This window comes from Anguilla anguilla, chromosome 18 (genome assembly GCF_013347855.1).
Source record: "Anguilla anguilla isolate fAngAng1 chromosome 18, fAngAng1.pri, whole genome shotgun sequence".
In the NCBI taxonomy this organism is placed as follows: domain Eukaryota; kingdom Metazoa; phylum Chordata; class Actinopteri; order Anguilliformes; family Anguillidae; genus Anguilla; species Anguilla anguilla.
This window is the reverse complement of record NC_049218.1, coordinates 8128711-8152139: the sequence shown is the minus strand read 5'-3', so window position 1 is coordinate 8152139 and position 23429 is coordinate 8128711. Positions and strand designations below refer to the sequence as shown.

General features: G+C 47.9%; 1 protein-coding gene across 3 annotated transcripts in view; it reads left to right on the top strand.

The window, feature by feature from the left end:
- The window catches only part of LOC118218246 (spectrin beta chain, non-erythrocytic 1-like), a 107795-nt gene that overhangs the window by 42726 nt on the left and 41640 nt on the right, over positions 1–23429 (top strand). Inside the window, exons 4-6 of one of the 3 annotated variants that reach the window (XM_035400783.1) lie at positions 456–466; positions 5758–5849; positions 22938–23089. In XM_035400783.1, coding sequence (XP_035256674.1) covers positions 456–466; positions 5758–5849; positions 22938–23089 — 255 coding nt within the window. Of the gene's footprint in view, positions 1–455; positions 467–5692; positions 5850–22937; positions 23090–23429 lie in introns of those variants that run through there. The other 2 variants (XM_035400781.1, XM_035400782.1) reach the window with 2 other exon arrangements.

Here is a 23429-nt window from a genome sequence, read left to right as displayed (position 1 = left end):
GTGTCTGTAACGCTTTAACCTCAGTAGAGGTTCCCAGCTTCGCCTGTCTTCAGATCCACGCTTAAGTTTCACCAGTGGGTGGTGCCACCATCTGGATTAGATTGAGTCTAACTCAGGCATGTGGGGGGGGAGGGGGCTTACTTTCATAAAATACCCTACCTGTCCTGCATCCCCATCATCCTCTGTCTGTGTGGGGTGAGTTTGTAGTATAACGGAAAGGCATTGCCATTTTAACCTTGAGCAGGCTGCTTATCCTGAACTGGTAAATATCGAGTCACATAAATAAATAACTTTTACATGAATGAAAACTGAATAAGGCTCTCAGGCTAAGGATATTTGCTGAATGCCTAAACTGTAAATGTAAATTGCAATATTGGAACTTTACACGCGCACACACACAAACACACAGTAGGCCTTGGGACTATTGGCCTCATTCATGTTACATGAAGCACAAGGACAAGAGAGAGTCATGCTTAAGACTTTCCTAAACCCCAGTGTCCAGTTTCTAACGCAGTTGATTTCCTGATATTACACAGTTATTACTATGATTTTATACACACCACAGCCCATGCAGTTCTTAGTCTAAGTGTGCCTCGACCAAAAAAATCTAAAAAAGGGCACCATTAAAACCACAAGACTTCACTGTCTTGCCACTGTCTTGACCATAGAACATCCTGCTCTCTGTTCCAATGACAACTGCTTTCTGGGACCTCAGGTATCGAATGCGTTTGTCCTTTGTATAAATTGAAATGTCTTTCTTTTCATAAAAACATCTCAACCTGGTCACTGAAAATGGTGGGGCCAGGCAGCATCACAACATTCCCAATGAAGAACTGGGTGGACGTGAGAGCTTAACAGAGCTGAAAAATACATTTTTGTGGCATACTGTGGGCTGTGAGGGAGGAGAGATTATGGCTGCAGCTCTCTTAGGCAAAGTGAGCGAGCGAGCAAGCTAGCTGTCAGCTAAGGCATGATTCACCTCCTGGGTGTTTTGATGACCAACTCTGACTCTTCTCTTCTCTTCCTCCCTCGTTCTTTTTCTGAAAGAAAGGGAAAAGGCTGAAAGTTCCTGCAGGGTTCCTGTTGCAGGGAAAGGGGGGCGGGGGGGCGTGTGGGATTTGGGAGTTGGTTGGGTTTCAGGCTCATGACTGCGAGGGGGGTGGGGGTTAGGACACAGGGATGCCCTGGGGGCAGGAGGCACGCGAGTGCCTTGTGATCGGGCCTCAGTGATCTCATGGGGGAAAGTGGGCGGGCCTCCTCTTATCACATGACCGCTGCATGTTTTTTTTTCTTTATTTGCTGCTCTTTTTCCTGGTAAAGGGAGTGAACTACAGGTCTGATGAGCAAGAAAACTGATTATTATAAATAAATAAATAATGCAGATTCATCCAGTTCTTTACTTGCATCCATTCAATAGTACTTTGAATACGCAAAGACTGGAATGTGCATGTTTTTTCTGCCTCGGTACACTCATATCCTTCCAATGAGTACATAGCAGTGGGGATTTAAGGTTTAGTTTAGTAATACAGTAGCTTCGCGCTAATTTAATATTTTCACATTGTCATAATGACTCATTCAAGATGCCGGGAAAATAAGATTCAAATATGCAGGCATACTGAATCACCACTGAGAGTTCCAAAATGGCAGATGTTTTTCATCAACATACATTTGTTTTCGACGTAAGGGCTAAAATGAGGATGCCCAAAATTTTTACGACAGAAATATAAAATGCAGCATGATGTGCAGTGCTGTGCTGACAGGTGGACTTCCTTGTGGTTGTGAAGCAATGAATTTTGTGAAATGTTTCGAAAGATTAGTTATAAATTATGACTAATGCCAAATGTGTATGGCGATGTGACCTCTGACTCTCTCTGTGATAATGAGTTGGTGTGGGAGTCGACCGTCACTAAAACAGCGAAACTAAAACAGGCCTGTAAAATTGCTGATCTTGAATCAGTTTTGCTTTTTGCTCATAATGAATAAAACTAGTATATAGCCATGAGAAACTGATCCTAGATCAGCACTCCCAATTCTGAGACTGTGCGTCCTAGTGCTTCCTCCTCAGTCTCTTACCGTTCGCGTGTTTCTTCCCCCTCGCAGTCCCGCAGCTGAGGGACCTGCGGAGGGTCTCTCCCCTGGTGCGTTCTGGGTAAACGTGCGCTGAAAGCTCATTGGAATCGTCGCCCAGGCGGCTCGGAGCTGCTGGCGCTTTCGGGGGAACGTGATTGCATCAGGAGCGCCGGCCCCGCCCCGCCCCGCTAACGCACACGGCGGTGTTTACTCAGCGTTCCCGCGTAAGCGTTTAATAAGCGGTAATGGCGGCGCTTTGGGGAATTGGTGTCTGAGGGAATGCGCTTTCGGGGGAAGGAATTTCTCCTCGCCCTCTGCGCCCGCGCTAGCCGTACGAAAGATGCCGGGGAATGCTGTAGGTGGCTTGCATGGGATTATGGGAATCCGTTAACGGTCCCGGTCCCGGTGTTGGGACCTTAAAACGGATTGTGTAGACTAATCAGATATATCCGGCTGTGTTCCCTCTGTCTCCTGTAATTCTTAATTGCATCCGGTTCCCGTTGGTAACAGGAGCTTCCCTGGTTATAGTACAGTGAAGAAGCTCCATTGTCTCAATATTGTTCTAGGCTGGGCCACTTCAATTAATTTTTTGGAAGACTTGAGACGTTTTAGCTTCATCATTAGGGAGACTGAGCTGCCTGAGTTGTGAACATGGAGCAGAGTATTTCCCGAGTGTAACTGGGTTTCTTAACCCTTTGTTCGGAAGGGAGGGAGGCCTTGTGAAAGAATGCTGTTAGCATCAGCTGCTCCGATGCAGATTGCGTTATCGCTGTGAGGTTTTCGGGTCAGGCACGTGGTGTTCTGTCAGGGCGGGGAGTTCAGGCACTGCACAGGAACAAGGAGGCAGAAGTCCTGGGTCGGATACTTTTTATTTAAAGTACTTCAACCTTGGAGGACATTAGTGAAATTCCCACAGGTAGCTCACAATTTTAATATCTATGGTCACCAACATTTATAACATGGGGGTCTGCAAGAGTGATTTCAAGTACCAGCATTTAACTTGAAAATATTCCAGATATGTGCGTGATCCAAGCTTACAGCTGAGTTCAGGTTTCATGTGACAAAGTGGCTGTGTTTGTGTGTTCCACTGCTAGGGGACAGACGCCACTTTTCCACGGTTTGTCTGTGCTGTTCTGAATATTAATCACATCAAATCAATTTTATTTGTATAGTGCTTTTTATGAAAAATTGTCATAAAAACGCTTTACAGAGTAGAAGAGAAAGAGCAAAAACCAGGCCTGAAGCCCCAAACAGCAAGCAAAAAAAGTAAAACCCTCAGACATTGGCAAGAAAAAACTCCCAGATGGGAAGAACTTTTGGAATGAACCCGGCTATAGAGGTGGAGCCCATCCTCCCCTGGCCAGCCTGGTATAAAGTATGGGTGGAATGGATGTAACAGAAATGTTATAAGGGATCGGCCACAGCATATAAAATGGGTTGGGCAGGTTGCGTTACACATTACATTGCATTGCATTCATTTAGCAGATGCACTTAACCAGAGTGACTTACAGTATATGAGACCATACAGGCTCTCACTAGATTCACATGAGCCAGAGTTCCAGATCTGGCTAACAACGTTCCCAGACCAGTAGGTATATATATATATATATATATATATATATATATATATATATATATATATATATATATACACCATCACTAAAGCTTTACGGGAAGTTAACCGAGATCCAGAATACGCATTCTGAATATATACTGATTCCGTCCATAACATAGCCTTAAGAAGAAAAATATAATCTATAAAAATATGCCGTGACCTAAAAACCACATGGTTTCTCCAGCCTCAGCGCTTCTGGCGGAGAGTAGCCCAAAACACCAGCTTGTGAGAACTTGGCGGCGGCGGCGGCGGCGGCGGCGGGGGGGGGGGGGGTTGTGGCGTCTGACCGTTACAGCAGGGGCGGCGTGTCTGAGTGGAGATCAGAGAGCGGGCGTTCTCAGTCTGTTCCCCTCCGGGTGTCTTTGTGCTCCACGGCCCTCTGAATTATTTAAACCCCTCTCTCGCTCACCCTTGAGCGGAGATGCTCCTCTCTCTCAGGGAAAATGAGTCTCTGCTCCCTCCGTACGGCAAGCTCCATGTTTGCCCTAACTCCCAAACACCAATCCCCTTCCCCCCCACCGGCTGGACCACGCCCCTCTGTCTAGTACACAAACATAACTCTGTAAAACTCCAGTTCAGTCATATGATCAATCCATTTAATTTTACTTACCGAGCAGCAACACAGGTTATCCTTCTTTTAATATTATTATTATTATTATTATTATTATTATTGTAAAGGAATCATAATCTGCATGTTGTTTGTTTAAATTTTGCATGTTCCCAAAGCATGTTTCACAGTGCACTGCAGAGAACTACAGACCGGATTGCATAATTACAGTCAGTGCGGTGATAAATTTAGAGCTCATTAATGGCATTAGAGTTGTTTAGCCGAGCCAGTGGTGGGATGCTGGGGTCGGTGCCTTTTCTCTTTCCAAATTCCGAGCTGCTGTGCTGGCGGGGTGTCTGGGATATTTTGGGGGGGGAGGCTGGAGCCTCTAGAACACCCGGCCCCGAGACGGACACTTCCTCACGATAGTAATCTGAGACCTTTCTGTCACAAGGAGCTCTCCGCGAGCGATTGTAATTCCAGCGGCTTTGTTCCACCATTCAAAAGCCACCGCATTTTTGCTTCTGCCCACACTCTCTTTCTCTTAAAGGACCTCTGGGGAGAGGGGGGGTGGTCGCGCAAACGGCCCCCACGCAGGATGCTGCGGGGAGGGGTTTAAACAGGAAATTAGTCACACATACCCGAGGACCAGCGCCGACCGAAGCGCTAGGGGCGAGTGTTTTCCTTCGAATGGAGCAGCATTCCTCGGTAGCATGGAACGTCCTGCTCAGCCACCCCCCAGCCTCTCCCGAGACTTGGTTTGGCCCAGCCTCCTCCTCCTCTTTCTTCCCCCCTCCCCACTGCCCTTTATGTTAATGAGGCGGTGACATCACCGCTGAATACATGGCCGCTGACTGGCTCCTGCCTCCCTCCCCTCCTTCCAAAGGTTTGTGTGAAAGGTGTGCAGTGTCTATTAGCCTTCCATTGAGTGCGGGAGGGCAGAGCCTGCTGTGTCCCTCTTTCTTTCTCTCTCTCTCTCTCTCTCTTTCTCTCTTTCTCTCTCTCTGTGGCTGCACCAGTGAAAGAATGAAAGAACTTCTCTTTTGGCCTGCCCTGGAGGATTTCCCTGCAACTTGGCGCTTGTGAGAAAACGTAGCGGTTTTGTTTTTTTTTTTTCCTTCTTCTTCTTTCCTCCCCGTGGGGGACCGTTTGAAGGGGAGGAGTGGGGCAGAGGAAGAAGGAGAGGGGGGGCTCTGTTTTGAATGGGGAGGAACAATCCGAGGAGCACACCGCTGTGCTGAGAGGTGCAGCCCGCTGGATTCGGGACACTGCCGCTTGGAGACCCCTGGGTCCTTTCTCTCCCTTTTGTCTGGGACCTGACCTGAGTCTGCAGTCCAGGAGCCCCGCGAACCGCTAGACTCTCCTTCCCCCTTCTCCCCCCAAATCGTTTCTTTTTTTCCGGCTAATTTTTTTTTGTGTGTGAGCGGGGTCTGGAGACCCAAGCCCCCCGGGTCCAGACCATGGAGCTGCAGCGGGCCTCCAGCATGCCTGGCCCCCTGACCCCCGGCCCCAGCCCCGGCCCCAGCCCCAGCCCCAGCCCCAGCCCCGTCCCCGGCTTCTCTGGCCAGACGGCTTTCAATTACAACCAGCTGGAGGGACGCTTTAAGCAGCTCCAAGGTAAGGAAGCCTTTTGTTTGCACGCGTTGCTATGCGGGAGAAACCCCTCCACTTCACTCCGCAAAGATCTGCCGCGCTTGAGAGTTGAGGAGATGAACCTCTTTGTCGGAGGAATTATCGGATTGAATCTTGCCTTTCCTTTATTTGAAAAAAATTTTTTTTTGGCATAATTTTGCCCGTTTATACGAAAGACTGAAAACTGCCCCCTCATCAAGAGTTTGGAGTGCGGAGTGTCTTTGGCGTAACGTTCAGATAAGCCTGCTTGAGCCGCTAATGAAATATTAATCGGGTGTGAATGAATTCAGATGATGAATTCAGAATTGTGATACTTGCTTTTTTTTGGGGGGGCGGGGGGTTTTGTGAGGAAACACGGGTGAAAATGATTTTTCAAAATAGATGAATGTCAGACAGACCCCTCCCCTGGCATTGAGACCCACCCCCCCCTCCCCACAAACTCACCCACCCACCCATCTAAACCCCTCCCCGAATCTCACCGAGCGTGAGGACCGGCTCCTGATTGGCCGATGGCGCACAACAATAGCGGCGTGGTGGTGGGGTAGGTGGGAGGGGCTGTTTTGTTGCGCGGCGCGTTCGCTGGAGGTGCCGTGCTTTTCGGGGAGACCCCTCCGTGGCTTTGTGTGCGGAGTGGAGCGGGGCGGGGCGGGGCGGGCGGTGAAAGAGCTCTTGTGTTCCTGGGTCCCTGAGCCCGCTGTGCGGGTCAGAAACAGACGGGACGGTGTCCGAGGGGCCGGCCACGCCCCCGTCCTCTGGCAGCCTCTCAGGAATTCTCCGGAAGACTGAATGTGGGGGGGGGGGTGGTGGTTTCTGTATATTTGTTCTGGTGCCCCCCCCCCCCCCCCCCTTCCTCTTCCTCACAACCCAGACAGTTTTTAGCCACACCGTCAGCCTTCCACACAAATCACTCTCCCCAGAAATCAGCACCCCCGACATGCTTCATCATGGTAAAGCTGAGCCTGGCATCAATAGAGAATAGTATGTAATGTTTAGGTTGCTGTGGCGACGCTTCCCTTGCACAAGCGCTGCGCTCTGCTTCCGGCTGGCGTTACCTTCCCTCTTTTTCATTTGGCGGTAAACCCTGCCGCCGCTGTGCGGTGACCGGGCCCCAGAATGAGACGGCGGTGGCAGCGGCTATCCCCAACACTCCGCAGACTGAGCCTCCACACGGGGGTGTGTGACAGATGGGCCGAATCGAAAAAAGCAGGGGTTGGGGGGCGAGGGAACTGGACGTGATCGAAACGCATATCTCATGTTATTAATCGAGACTCTGTGCGTGCAGCAGTCACCGCGGTTTCTCCTGCTCTGTACAAACGCGGTTTGGGTTTGGTCTGCTGCAGGTCGACTTCGTGTCTTACCAAAGCTCTGCTGTGATTGGTGTGCTTTTTTTTTTTTCTTTCTATGTGGTGGGTGACCTCGGTCATTTTGGCTAAGCTACGTCAGTCAGTCAGTCTTCAATTTGCACCTCTCTGCGATTTCATTAGTGCTGTGCGGAGGGCGGGGGTGGGGGCGGGGGCGGGGGTGGGGGCATGGACAGCTCTGGACGTCCCGCCGGTCGGCCCTCGCTGACGGTGGCCTGCTGTCCTGGGTCAGAGGTGCAGTTCGTTTGTCATAACCCCCCCCCCCCCCGTCCCATCCCCCACCACTCAGCAGTACCAACCCCACCCCCCCCCCCCCACATCACAGACAGACCTCGCAGTGACGCGACAGATTCCTGCCGCTCAGAATGTGCAAATAAGCATTCCCCAGCCAGCCCCGGAGCTTCTGAGTCCCGTCCTGTCCGTCAAACGTCCGATTAATAAACCGCACCGTGAACTTTGCCCCGGATCACAATAGAGCCAATTACAACACAACAATAGTGTGAGAGCAGGTCTCAATTTCAGAGAGGTGTGTCTGCTTGGAATTCGGGAATCTTTGCCTGGCTGAATAGGCAAAGATTAATACAGTAAAGAAAGCTGCAATCATGTATCATGTAACTTCTCAGCGTTAACAAAAAAAAAACTGTTTAGTTTCCTTTTGTTTCTTTCCAGCTGCTTTTTGTCTTACTTATGGCAAAGCCCCTGAGCATATCTCTGAATGGCTGTCCCCCTATAGCAATGTGAGGCCTTTTCGGCCCTTTGACCCAGGACTGCTGGTTGTCCCTAGGACAAGCTTAGAACCAAGCGTGGACTGTGCGCTCACTGTCTGCGCCCCTAAACTTTTGAGCAGTCTTCCTTTGGACGTAAAACGATCTGACTTGACAACCTCTTTTAAAAACGCCTTAAGATCAATTTTCATTCTCTTGCTTTTCCCGGTTCTTGAGCTCCTGTCTATGCGTTGTCCTGCATGTGATGTTAGGTACATGACGTTATTTGTTTAAAATTTGGCCTTCTGTTGTGGAGCACTTTGTAACCCTGGTTTTGAAAGGTGTCATAAATATAGAATTACATATTAATTATTTTCTGTACGCTGTGAGGCTGTGAGATAGGACGAAAGGACATATGGATAGAGGAAGATGAGAGTTAGGTGCTTGTAAGGCAAGATCTGTGCTTCATATCTGTGGATAAAATGATTCCACCAAAGGGCTTCAGAGCATTCTGGGCTGCAATGCTGCGTTAATTTTGCGTGCTTGTGAGAGGATGGAGAGGCCTGAGCTTCACTGGCGCGGTGCGCAGGGTCTGTTGGGGGGGGGGGGGGTTGCAGCGAGGGAGGCTTTTGACTTTGGGGGGTGTGCAGACCGCTGCGTGGCTTGACTTGTCACGGACGAGGCGAAAACTCCAGAGCGACGCTCGCCCCGCGAGATGATCGAATCTGCGCTCGAATTACGCTGCTGCAGCAGCTACCTTTTTTTTTTTTTTTTTTAAACCATCCTGAGGCAGCCAGGTCAGGTGCTCATGGAATTACACTTACGGGTGTTTTAAATGGGAGCTGGTGTAATATTCCTTACTCGTGTGAGAGTTGCGTTTTTGTCTAGTGGGCCTGAGAAATGAAGGGGCTGGGGGGGGGGGGGGTGGTTGGTGGAGGGGGGGGGTCATTATTAAAGTTGGACCTGTGAGGTTAAACAGTAGCTTGAGCAGAGACATACAGTGAAAAGAGGAATAACTGAGATAGACCAGAAGATAGAGTGATAGAGAGAGACCTTCACACTTGAACAGTGACAACAGTATCTCCAGATAATGGAAGGTATACTGTATGACATGGCGGAGATGAAAAAAGCCATTTGTATGATAATATTCAGCAGTTTTTTTCCCCCAAGCTAGTAAAATCTCTTCAGATAATGAATGTCAAGTTTTTTGCCACAGGGCAAGTTTTGTGATTGCATTTCTCTTTGCTTCTGTGAAATTGCTCCATTGTAACATTTTATTTCTTTGTCATGTTGTACAGTTTGCTGCTGGTACCCAGTGCTTTTTGTTTCCGTTGAAGTTGAAACCCCTTTTAATGTCTGGGGTGTATTTCTGTGTTTGTAGGTTGAACATTAAGGCCAGTGGCCCCCACAGGAGGACATTCTTGAGCTAGTTTCAAAGCATTCATCCTGGATTTCAGGGGACTGAATCTTGGGGGTTGGGGCGGTGGGCGGTGGGGGGTGGGGGTGGGATTCACTGCGCTTCAGAGACTAGGTCATCCTAGGAAATGTTCCCTTTCTGATTTTCCCATTAATGTGGCAGTTCAGTAATCTAATGATGAGGGCCTTTGTTTCTCAGACTCTCTCTGCTATGGATCAGGTAGTGCCTGTGTCCCAGCATTGACCCCTGACCAGTGGGTTCACGGTCTTACACTCGGCCTGTGCATTTACCTCAGATCTGCAGGGATGGCAGTACACAAACAGCATTCAAGCTATAAGATTAAAAGTATGGAAATGGCGGTTTTCCTGCATGGCTGCTACTCATGTAAGCGTTGAACCAGCTTCAGGTTTTCATATCGCGATCAGTGTTGTTCTGCAGCATTTATAAAATGGGGAGCTGTTGGGAATGCCATGCGATGCTGAATCATGACAGCTGCAGCTGTGGTCAAAAAAAGAAATAAAAAAAAAAACTGATCAACTTCGCTTTCTGTGGCAGAAATGCCAGCTTTCTTGCTCCGCTTCAGTTACATATACATACAGCGTAGTCCTGCCGCACGGGCAGAGCGAGGTCAAAGGGCGAGGCTTCTCTCTGTCCTGTGTGGGAACTCCAGAGCTGTGTTTCACCATGCAGTCACAGTCCACAACTCACTCACAGTCACCCCTGGAGTCCCAGAGAGAATAGAGTTAAAACCCTTTAAGGTGTGAGGTCACAAATGTGCGGTTACTGAACGTTCTAATGCTGACGTAACAATCACTGCTGGTGACTGAAAGAAACTGGAACAATGACTTAGAATTTTGAAAAAAAAAAGAAAAACATTCCAATAAATCTACTCTTCAGTTGGTTAACCAATTTACAAGTAGAGAACAGGTACAATGCTTAATGTGAAGCCACTTTTTTCAGCGTTGGGTCACAGCATGCATCTAGTATGCCATGGCATGGAGAGTCTACCACCGTCTAGGGTTTTGCACCAGAAATACACCACCCCTCTTCCATGAGAAAACCAGTGAACTTGTGCGTAGTTGTTGGATTTGTAAAATGCTGTCTCATGCAATTTTCCAGAATGTTCCATACATGCTCGATTGGATTCAGATCTGCTGACTTAGCAGGCCATGACATATGGGTAATTTGTTCCTTAACTACTGGGAGGTTGCTTGTGTTCTGTGCATATGGGGCATTGTCATATTAAAAGACATGGTTCTTTCTGTGAGAAAAAATGTTTCTACAGTACATGGGGTAAAAGATGATTGATGACAATCTTTACTTATTGGTATTAAGCAATCTGGTTTGAGTGCACCCGAAACATGCCAGGAAAATGCACCCTGCATCATCACTGAAGCACCAGAAGACTTCACCGTTGTGTTTCCAGTCATCTAGATCTGGGTGTGAAAGTAACACCAGCCCCAGGCAAGTGCTGGTAAAATTTTGATTGTAGCTTAAGAGATTTCCTTCTGTAGCAGCCACTTTGGCAGGTTACCAACCAGGTTGTGTTATTTTGTAAAAGGTGGTAATGTGGCTGGTAAAATGTTGGAAATGGCTGGTGATTTTTTTCTACAGTCCACGTTCTGGCCAGTGGGTGAAAGAAGTTAATTGAATTCCTTGTAGATGTTTCCACAGACCGCTCAGTTAAGGGGACCAAGGGGCCCTCTGACATTTCTGCACGGTCAGCTTCAGGGTTCGAGGAAAGCTATCTGCTTGAGGAAAAGCTAGCATCATCAGATTCATGTATACCGCCAGGCTACAGTATATCAGGGCAGCGAGGCTGCTACGTGCTTCAGTGTTGCTACACTGGTGCTGATGGTCGTTTCTCAGCACAGAGTTCAATCCCAGCGTTTCAGCCGATAAGAGCTTCCATGCCTAACCAGAATCAGTCGCGTGGGTGCGACCATCCCCCATCCTTTCAGCTTTGTATCTTAAATGCAAGACTAACTGGTGTGTTACTCTGTATGACTCTGTGTGTGTAATCGCAGTTGTTTGAATGTGTTCGTTTTAATCACGCCTGGTACATTGTGTTCTGCCTGTGTGGATTTGGTGCTGTGTCACAGTGTTGGGGAAAGTGTCGGTTTCAACACGGTGTGTTCGCCCTCACGGCCATCCCTGCTGTGTTCCTTTCTATTGACGCACTGTGTGTGTTTATGGTTTTTTCTTTTCTTTTTTTTCCTCCAGATTCATAAAGGGCATTGTTGTGACTGTACATAAGGCTGTGCTTTTATGGAAGGTCCGGCTCTTCGGATGATTCCTTTTGAAATTTCCCTTTGAAAGTTGGTCCTCCTCTTCGAGCCGCTAATCGTTAGCTTAGCGAATGAGCTCATTGATTATCTCTCCTGTCTTCTCTGTGGGTGTGATAAGGAGGTTGGCACAGTCCTCATCAAAAATTCCAATATAGGTGGTTCATTCTGATAAGGCAGTGTTCTAGTGAGTGCATGGTGGGGCGGGGGGTGGGGTGGGGTTGGAGCTCCATGGTCAGTTATCCAGCCGGGACTGTGCTAACTTTTACTGGCAGTCCTGCAGGGTGACACGCAGCTGGGACCAGTGCCACTGAAGCAATCTGTAGGAACGTTGAGTGGGTCGAATTTGGGGTGGCAGTGTCATGTCATGGGTGGGGAACTGGGCTTGTAAGCTTGAGGGGTTGCCGGTTCGATTCCCAGGTTAGGACTGTTAGGCTGTTGTACCCTTGAGCAAAGTACTTAACCTGAATTGCTCCAGTACTTATCCAGCTGTATAAATGGATACTACGTTTAAAAAAAAAAAAAAAAAAAAAAAGGAGCAAAAGTTGTGTCAGTCGCTCTGGATGAGCACGCCTGCAGGATGACAGTAACGTAATCTGCCCGGACTGTCACGGGCCGTCAGAATTGTCTCGGCGAATACCCCGGAGCGCTGGATGTTTGATGCGATAAGCCGGGCGGAACGCGTGACTCCCTCTTCATCTCCCTGTCGCGTTGAGCGCTGAGCGCTGAGCACTTCCAGCCTGACGCCTTTCATCACAGCGAGCTCGTGAGGCCCGCGGGAAGTCCTGAGCGTCTTGTGGATCTCCGAGATCATGGGACCGCTTTTATAATTCACTGTAATGCTGGTGACAAACTACGTATTCCTGGAACACATAGCATAGGGCAGTGTTAAGATACCTTCACTCTCACCATTGTTTTTCTGTCCATAACTTAAGCAAACCCCCCCCCCCTGTTTTCAGACATGGTTTGAAACTTTTATTCATAGTTAACCTTCATACACATTTGATTGGCATCTGTTAAATTTTGTTTTCCTTCTGATTAATCCTAAACCATAAGAACATGTTATTTGTCAAGATACCGTTGATGGTACTCAAATTCTCCACTGTATATGACCCCTCCCAGTAATGGCCGAATAAAGCAGCACTTAGATGTCTATAATTTAATTTGTCTGCAATGATGTGTTACACAGACTGCTTGACTTCCAGCTTCCAAAGACAACTGATGGTCAATAATAGACTTTTTTTTTGGTGTGTCCTTCAGTCACAGATTCTCCTCTGTGTGTGTCGTTTGAAGGTAACCCGTTAACTGCCACAAACCACTGAGGACCGATAAAGCCTATTTTAGGAGCTTTCGTACAGCTTGATTTGTGAAAGCGGCAGCTTCTCAGGAAGCGTCTTGCCGAAACGTGAATCTCACTTTCAGACCGCTGGCGGTAAGCTGTGTCATACGGCGGGTCTGTCACACGCAGGCAGAGGTGTTGGTGAAACCTAAACCATGGCTGTTACCTTTTTTTTTTTTACTCTGCCGCCATGTTGTTTCCACAGCCCCAGATATACAAATTCCTCCATCCACATGTGCATGGATGCGTGGATTTAAAGTTTCCGCATGGTGCAGTTTCATTCTTCGTTGCAGTATCAAAGGTGAAATTCTTTTGATAGCTTTGTAAATTTCCTTAAGTGATAGCAGTGCTGAAGACCGGATGTGGGTCATAGATTTATTTGAAATGTTGTAATCTTTTATATCAAATCTTGATCAGATCTGCAAACACTCCTTCAAGATCCTTTGGAATTTTCAGTGAGTCATTAGTGACCAAAGCAGAGAACACTGATGAACGTGATGATGATGTTTCTTGTTAAATTGTCAGTAACCTACCAGAATATTACTGGTTCCTGAAAGGTAAGGGAATTTTTAAATGGTTATTTGACCTAGGTCTCGATTCAGATCCAGCCACACACTACCCTGCAGACTCGAGCATATTTGCGCCTTTGTGTGTGTGTGTGTGGTAGCATGTGTGTGTTTGCACACCCCCTTCTTCCTTCAGGGGAACATCTGCACGTCCCTCGTATTCGGTAGCAGGAAAGACCCCCCCCCCCCCGCCCCCCCCCTCACGCCAGAAGCACCCCAGGCCCTGTTCTCTCCCCCGTTATTGGAGACAGATGTGCCACATAATGAGCCTTTCCACCCCTGGCATCCCACCCAGCCTGCGGACAGGCCGCAGAGATGTAGGAGGCCCCGCCTACTCTGACCTTACGTCCAGTAAAAACGTAGACCCTCCGAAAGCTTGAACTTTTCTGACAGTATCTGAGAGGGTGGCATTTTGGGGGGGGGGGGGGGGGGGGGGGAGATGATCAGTCCCATAATTCCCTTCTTTGTTGTTTGACGGCAGGGGGGCTGAGGGAATGTTCTGTTTAGTCTGAGCGGAATGGAAACGCGTCTCAAGGAGCCCTTTATTTGGACGCACAACGCCGCGTTTCAGAATGAGGCTTGCCTGTGCTAACGGTCGCTTGTTTTCCCTTTCTGCGCGGAGATCCCCGTCTGCCGTTTCGCTGCGCGAGGTTTGCAAAACGTGCTTCCTGTTGGCCCTTGAAATCCCTTGCAAGAAGAAGAAGAAAAAAAAAAAGAAACAAAGCGGGGTGGGAGGTGTTGTGTAAACAAAACAGAAGCTTGACGACGGCGTTGCCGTTGCGTGGTGGAGGGTGGCGGTTTTTTTCGGCTTGGCAAACTCTTCTTCACGGTTCCTCATTTTCGTCGGTTAAGAATGGCGGGTCACGATGTCATGGGCAGCTGATCTCCATGAGGGGTTACTGGGAGGGGGGGGGTGGGGGGGCGTCCTCAGGGCTGCGGGCCCTGGCTTCTGTGGTTCTCACCCAAGTGGAAGGAGAACAGAGGTGAAGAGGATGGAGGCTGTCTACGTGTTTGCTGTCGAAAGGATGCGTCTTCTCACCCATTAGAAATCAGTGGACCTGCGGGCAAAATAAACAGTCTAAGAGGAGCTGGATATCTCCATCTTATCACAATTTGTAGTGTGTGTGAAAACGGTACTTCAATGCCTGCTTAGCACAGGAACCCGCCTCCACCCCCCCCCCCCCCCACACACACACGTGCACACACTCTTACACAAAAACACACATACGCACACGTACACACACACAAAACGCACACACACACACACACACACTCACTACTTTTGATAAATGCATTTATATTAACGTGAAGTCATATGGTATTATAAAGATTCAGCGAGAAGAAGAAAAAGTAATTCCAAATCCTCATCTAAAGTCACGGACACCTAGTAAAATCGAACGTACTGCAGTACCATAAATCAGAACTTTGTAATGGTACTTAATGATACTTTCAAATTGAGCCTGATCCATCTCTGTAGTTTATATGTCTCTGGGGGTATAAGCGCTTATTTCTGGGACCGTGGTTATTGGCAGTGATCACCTAAAAATATACTCAGGCTTTACGGGGTTAGAGGTATATGGTGTGATAGGCTATATATGTGTGTGCTTTGAGCTAATACTGCATCGCTGTGTTGGTCTTCACGCCGTGGTCTATTATTGCTAATAGATCAGCTCTGTCTGACAGCACTTCCTGTAAGGTTAGGCTTTCTTTTATTGTATCATAATCAGAGCGATGTATTTCTCGAAGCCTTGCTGCATTCAGAAGGAAATGTTGTTACCCTTTGTGTCACTATGCAGTTTGTTTGGTTGTCTTCTTTTTAATTCAGAGCTGCAGACCGACACCCCTGGTCAGTACATCTCCGGTTGATGACTGATCCCGTGATTCTGATATGGGTTTCCACTCATCGTCGTGTTCGTTGTCATGTTCTTCTGATGAAATGTTCTGTAAAGTGCTGAGATGACACTTTTGAAACTTTTCAAGCAGGCCATGGGGAAGCTTCCGAGCGCGTGGTCCAGTCTCGCGGTCTGGCTCGCCCTCGCGCAGATAGCGGGAGCGAGCGAATGTTCTCTGGTTTTTTTTAGTGGTGAGGTCCACCTCCGCTTTGCTCAATGGCGGCACCCTTATCAGGAGAAATTTCTCACTCCCTCCAGGCGACGGTTTGCTCGATATATGATCGGGGAAATGATTAACAGAATGGAGCGCGGTGGACGTGAAGGAGCAAACGCTATTTTTTTTTTTATTCGCTTTTGTCTTTTCACCTGCGATACTTTAGTACGTGGCCTTGTTTTTATTTCATGTTTGCTGTGAGATTATTCCACTAGTGCTCATTCCCTTTGCAGTTCATGGGTTGGTTCTGTCCAATGAAAACACACCTATGAAGTAATGTGTCCTGTAATCTCCAGGGTGGCATGTACTTTGGAGTAAAGCTTTTTCTGACTCATATTGGTTGGAGGTTGTTTGTACCCTATGTGCCCAAATGCTGTTTCCAGGCCACTCCCCTTCCAGTTTTTTCCACCAATCAAGGAGGCGGGAGGGCATTTGATAGCTTAGCCGCTTAGATCTTTATTAAAAAGGCGTTCCTATGGAACGGGCATTCCGGGAGTCGTTTATGACGCCTTTCACAACTTTCCTACTTGTTTGGCCTTCAACTCCGGCTCTGCAGTGTGCAGTAGGCGGACAAATGAATCATCAATAACACAAACAGTCCCGAGTGAATTCGGTTCGCACCCAGAGATTGAGGAGAAAGCCGAATGGGGGGCGGGGGTGGGGGGGGGGGGGGGAGGAGAGACATCGGAAGCCGCCAGAAGATGTGCGTGACCTCCTGCACCCGCCATTGTTCTCCCCCTCGGAAGTTTTGGGAACGACATCCTGAGGACCGAGGCTAACCGCGCCGAACCCTGACAGATGGCAGAACACGCAGGACAATGACCTGCCCCGGAATGTTCCGGAGAAGAACAGACGTGGTGCCATCAAACGTTCACCGACGCAAGCGGACGCTCAAGCACAAACACACGCAAGCGCATGGATATATCATTTCTGCCTATGACGTTAGGTATTGCTAAGGTCCAGAAGTAATCACAAAGTTCCAAATCAACTAAATGATTTTAATTAGCTGAACATTATACAGCTAACACCCAGCAGCCTGACTCTATGAAAGTTCAGGAAATATGGCATTAATAATAATAATAATAATAATAATAATAATCATCATCATCATCATAATGCATTTTATTTATCAGTTGCTATTTTGAAAGAGCAAGATCCCTTTAGCCCTTTGAAAAGTAGGTCTTTTGGAATGTTTTTTTTTTTTTTTTTTTTTCAAAATTGCATGTCAGTGTTCTAGAACTGTTGCTTTCAATTACCAGGGAGGGTGGTTATATCAGCATTAGAATGTTTAGTTAAGAACATTCTAATAACATATTTGTGATCTTACACCTTAAAGGGTTAAATGAAACTAAATTAGGTTAATGGAGGGAATTGAGTTTACTGACTTAGTGACATTCCTATGTACTGACGTGTTTGTCACAGGAGGAGGTGTTAGGTGACAGGAAGTATGTAATGATTGGAACTCTCAACTGTCAGTCACTACTCATCCAATGAGGAGTCACAACTCCAGGGTGTCTCCCTGGCCAAATCCTTTCTCGTTGTACTGATTAACCATTTCAGTATATACCATATTTACTCAGTGATATTGCTTTATTGCCTAATGAATAATCATAAAATTGCAGTTTGCTGTAGATTAAACTGTTGGAGGTGTAGCGATGACCTATCTGACGAAAATGACTCTCCTGTTGCTCTGTGTGCCAGCCTGTTGGCCCGTTACTGTCCACCAGCTTTTTTTATAACCTCTTGCGCTTGTCACTGGTCTACCTGCTTTTATATAGCTGACCGCCAGGCGCACTGTTGGGCAATCCGTGGTTTCCTGGAGCGATCAGTCTCCTAACTGAAATCTTCTAGCTAACACAGACATGCACATGCACACACTCTCTCTGCATGTACTGGATGCACATTCATCCTGGATTTCCGGCAAGAGGAAGGTGCTGCTTCATTGGCTTATGACAGCCGAAACGTCGGCCAAAGTGCATATCGTCTGATGCAGGAATATGAGTCATTCACTGGCCTCCAGTCCAGGAGAATGAATCCCTCTCTGCCTGCAATGCAGGAAAATGAATCTCTCTCTGGCTCCAGTGCGGGAGTATGAATCCCTCTCTGATTCCAGTGCAGGAGAATGAATCCCTCTGAGACTCCAGTGCCGGAAGCCTGTTTCAGGGCCACAGATTTGTGCTTTTCCTGTACGAGCACTGATTCTGTCCTGGAAACGCTCTGATGGGATGTCCCAGTAGCATTCAGATATGGTGCCTTCAGCACTGTGGCAAACACTATGGAATGTGCTAAAAATAGGACACCCATGAGAGGGGCTTTTCAGGGTTTTATTCACGTATCAGAATGTATGGTATTTTGAATTGCATGAATTGTGCAGAACATAATTAATATACGGGTTACTGCGGCGACAGCCAGAAGTTATTTAGGAATTTTAATTTGTCTTCAGTTAACTTCCTCCTCACTTATCTAATCTAATCTAGGACACCATTATGGATTGAGATGATAGTTTGTTGTATCTAACTCGTATGATATCATAGCCTGTTGTATCCAACAGCTTTTTTTACAGTGTATTTTTAGGTGTAGTTCTGTAGTTATTTTTTTATGAAAAACCACATGGCATAAAAAAAAGTAACTACTTCAGTTCATTGTACGTGACAGACTTGTAATACGCATAGGCTGGTCTCTTAATCATAAATGCGATATGGGGCATTATGCGTGTCTTGCAGGAGAGGTTGGAATAGTTGCGTTTTCGCACGCTTGTCCGCAGGGAGATGAAGAGTCTAAAGGGGAGGGCGCGCAAATGTAGGTTCCCAGCCTGCGTCGGCCATTTTGAGTGGCCCCGCCCAGGCTGAACCAGAGGAGCTCTTTGCTCCTGTACCTGTGGGACAGCAGAACCCAGGAGGTGAAGGTCGCACCGACCCGCGGGCTTTACAATCGACCAAAGCCACTTATCCGCTCTGTCTTATGTGCCTCTCACACGTTTTTAGGGTGGTTTTACGGTCACCCTAAGAATAGCCTGGCCTGGTCAGCATTATTAGTGAGCCAAGGGCGGGAATTTAAGACGTGCTTGTCACCGAGACATTACTTTAGATCGACTGCAGAAGAGAGAATTGATCCAGGTGCACATAGCAGGTTGCGCTGTTGCCTAGCGCCGTGGTTATCACTTGGATCTGTGATAACCACAGCTTGGTTTTTTTTTTTAGTCACTGTCCTGTGCGTTCGTTAGTTGCTGACTGATTGTATAAAATTAAAAGGCAGATTAAAACTATGTAAATACTGTATCGGTTTTAATCACATTGGAGTTGGAGGCTGGGTCACAATGCATTGTGGGATGGTTTCTCTGAGTGTTCTGGTTTCTGAGTGTTAATGTTCTGGTTTCTATGAGTGTTAAGGCCCTAGCTTTTGTGTGTGTTAAGGCACCGGTGAAGCTCTGTACGTCTTGTGACTCTGTGTTAAGGACACCAGGAACCAGCTGTGCTACAGGTGGGCGGGTCTGAGTCTGTTGTCATGGTGATGAAACGCCTCTCGTCAGTTTGATAGCCGTTTGATTCTGAGAGTTCCAGGGGAAAGTCCCAGCAGCCCAGCCTCTTGCTTTTAGAGCACACCTGCACTCTTAGGACCATGAAGGGGGAAAAAAACTCTGCGTTCACCTCTACCTCTGATGTTTTTTTCTATGCCTTCTGAAGCCATTGTTCGGAGTCTTGGGTGAAAGGAGGTGTATTGTTGTTCTCCATTCTGGTCCACTCTTGTCAGCTGATTACTAATTAACTGGGAGAATGGTTCTTTCATTGTCCTTATTCATGCTCGGTTTAATAGTCGTGCTCTGCGGCAGCGTGAATGCGTGTAATGACACGGTTTGGGCTGCTCCGGTGACATGGCATTGTTGGAGTTGGCTTGATTAGTGAACGGGAAAGAATGGAGACTGCGCAGTTTGCCTGATTTCAATGCACGGGTGTTGCCACAGATTTGCAAACTGCAGGATTTCAAGATAACTGTGTGTGTGTGTGGGGGGGGGGGGGGGGGGGGTTGAGGGGTGTGGGTGTATGTGTGTGTGCATCTGTGTGTGGGTGTGTGTGTTTGCAGGCATGTGTGCGCATACGTGTGTTGGCCTGAGCAGGGCTGGGGGCTTGCGACAGCGTGCAATTATATTTTAACCTGTCAGACGATGGAGTCTTGTCTCCTAATTAACACAGCTGGCTTGATTCCCATTGGTTTGCAGGAAGCGACCAATTGGCTGAGGCGTTTCAATTCGAGTATTTCAGTTCAGTCAAATGAGTTAATTGCATTGGAAAAATTCCCCGCCTCCTGTTTAGTAGAGCGCTGGAAAAGTTCAGGTGATCCCATCAAATTTTCAGTTTCACAGTTAATGTGTGTGTGCTTTTGTGTAAAATATTGCTTTTCATATTCTTGGAACTATTGACCACATTTTCCAAATTCCAAACAAAACTTATTGTCATTCAAAACATTTATTTGTGAAAAATGACAACTGGTCAAAATACTAAAACCACAGTGTTGTTGTACAGTCCATTGAATAATGCATAACTAAACACATTTAATTTGCGTTATTCAATGCTAACTTTGCTTAAGAGGCAATCAACAATTAGTGGAGTAACCCCAATTCTTCTTAAAGAATATGGAGTGGTCTCTTCCAGAGCTGTATAAGGCACCGCTTGGCATAACAGAAAAGGTGTGGTTGTGTTGGGGAGACGTTGAGGAAACGGCGGTGAGGTGCTCTCGGGGTGGTGTGCAGCGGTGCGTTTCCTTCTGGCTTTTCTTCAGGAAGCTGGGACCGCCCCGGCTGCATTCCTGCCCTTTTGAGTGGCGGCAAGGCCATTGGCAGGCGGTAACCAGGGGCGATTAATGAGCTGAATTTCACTTCATTTCGCCAATCCTCTGAACTGGAACGGGATTGACCACAACCGTGCACTTAAAAAATAAATAAATAAATAAATAAATAACATTTTCAAAAAATCTTTTCACTGCCTATTGACATCTTGGCATGCCACCTTGACCCTGGTGAAGGAAATCCGAAGCCGACATCCTGAGATTTTGGGGATCTGAATGTTGTTTGGGCTTCCGTGAAGGGAAGTCCCACACACACACACACACACATGGGGGCTGCGTGTGTGAGATAACGGCTCCTCTGTTATTGAGGCGGCCCTGACCGCCACTTCCTGTTTCCTGTGCCGTGCGTGGAGGGCAAGATGCAGTCTTCTAACGTTACCCCCCTCCTCCTCTCCCCCCTCCCCCCTCACCCCGTGAGGAAGTGATGTTTATGAAACCGAACGACGTGTCCCTGCCACACCCTCTTCCTGTGCTTGCGTCTGTTTTTATTAATAACTTTTCGTTTTTTTTTTTTTCTATTTTATTTTGCTTTTTGTTTTCTTTGATCTTAGGTGTGCTTTTGTGAGTAATTGGGAGTGTTGGGGTCTATAATATTTTGCATAGCCTGTATGTGGGCCTGCTCCCATACTGCACAGCCATTGTGTCACCCTGCTTCGATGTAAAGATATATTTACCGTGAAAACTGCGGCGCTTTTGAATCCTGGCCGGTCGAAAATAGATGCCTGCTGCCCACATCAATGGAGAACGAGGGAAACACCCACAGCCACACTTCAGTGTGTGCGCTGGGATGTTCCTCTAAGACCTTACATTGGTTACTTGTGTGTTAACCTTCAATTAGAAAAATATATTGCTCAACTCTTGAGTGCCAACTGATAGGGGCTGTTTTCAGTGCATTTAGGTGTTTTTTTATATGGCATAACTGTCCTAAGATAAAATCCGGTAAGAAAAGTTTCTGCATTAAATCAGTATTTACATCATATTTATATTTAGGCATTTATCAGACTCTTTTACCCAGAGCTGCTTACACTGATTACATTCTTCACATAAAATCCATTTATACAGCAGGGTATTTTTACTGGAGCAATGTGGGTTAATTGCCTTGCTCAAGGGCACAGCGGCTGCAGCACCACAGCTGGGATCTGAACCCACAATCTTGGAGTTACAGTGCCAGGTTCCCGTATCCAGTAAGCTGTGCTGCCATCCAATTTAACAAAATTAGCTCCTAGCTTTGCACTGACAGGGATTTAAGCCTTTGAATAGTAGGAATGCTTTTTCAAGATTCTAAGTCAGTGTTCTAGAACTCCATTGCTTTCAGTTACCAGTAGTGATTGTGACATCATCGTTGGAATGTTCGCTTTAGAAGATTTTATGTTGGTGATCTTATACCTTATAAAGGGTTAATGACCATGATTTCTTTCTTGTAATGGGAACCAGGTCTGTCCTAAGTTGCCGATGGCTGGTATTCAGACAGAGTCTCAGTTTCACCTATACAGTCACATGGTCCGGCTTGATTAGGTAAAGATGATATATCAGCTCTGGTCGCTGAGCGTAAGGAGATGGGCCTCTCTCTCTGAGGGCCGTGCGAAACGCCCGACTGGTGGGGGGGGGGAGCACCGGCGTGTTTGCCTAGCGATGTGCGTCCAGATGCGGAGGACCCTGCAGGAGCCCGGCTGCAGGAGGGGAGGTGGAGAACACTGGCCCCATTGTCCAGCGGGCCCCCGGGCCGCACGGACGGGAGGAGTTCGCAGTGCCCTCTACGTCGCAGCGTTTGTGCCGCCCGGGGTGTCATGTGACTCTCCTGGAGGCGGGAACAGGGCGGGGTGGAGTCTGTGAGGCGTGTGGAACGGCATGCCTGAGACCAGCGCTGTGTACCGCACGCGTTAGCAGTTGGGGAAACGGACCGGGGGGAGTCCAGCGCCTCTTCAGATTCAAACACCGACAAATACCCTTTTCTGGTCAGTTCCAGCACAGCCTGTCATTCCACTCACTGCTGAGCAAGTTATACTGAGTCAAAGCTAGAAGTGAATCCGCTCGGTCTATGACTGATAATTACTGTGACTCAAATGGGGCTCTGAGGCAGCAGTGGTTTCGTAGTAGCGGTTGGGCAACGGTTTCATTGCTGTTTTTCTTTTCTTCTTTTTTTTTTTCTCCACTACTTCCTGTTACTGTCATGCAGGGTCAAACTGTCACTCTGCCGTGCCCTGGGGATACAATGATGAAACTTCCTTAAAAAGCCAGGTCTGCTTGGCACAGGCCTTCGTATTAACCAGTTCAGCCAGGGCCCTCTGGTGTCCTGGCATTTGTAGGGCACGCAGTTTTAGACACTGCGTTGGGCTCGCTGTGTTTGGAGTTTTATCTGAGAGTGCTGAAAGCTTTTTTTAAGTGGGAGCGGATCTTTCTCTGCGCGGAGACGTGGCGTTGATCTCGTTCCTCCTCTTCCTCCCTCTCCGCAGACGAGCGCGAGGCGGTGCAGAAGAAGACCTTCACCAAATGGGTCAACTCCCACCTGTCGCGCGTGTCCTGCCGCATCACTGACCTGTACATGGACCTGCGCGACGGACGCATGCTCATCAAGCTGCTGGAGGTGCTGAGCGGGGAGAGGCTGGTGAGTGCGGGGCGGGGCGGGGCGGGGCGGTCATCTGATTGGCCAGGGGAATTAGGCTGTAGCGCAAAGAGGCAGGAATGCCCTGCAGACTCCGCCCAGGCGACCCCGAGGTGACCCTGGGCTGAGGGGTGCAGCACCGCATCGAGAGGGCGTGTGTTTTGGCTCACGTCCTCTCTAATCCAACTAGTAGGGCACAGGGCATGGCCCATCCTAGCTTTGTATAGCCTCTGATTAGATATCTAATCACTGAGTGTGCAAATAAAAGAGAGAGAGAAGACAGGTAATATGGCACACCCTGCTGTTGTCTACCAGGGTGTCTCTGTGAGTTTGATTGAGTGGG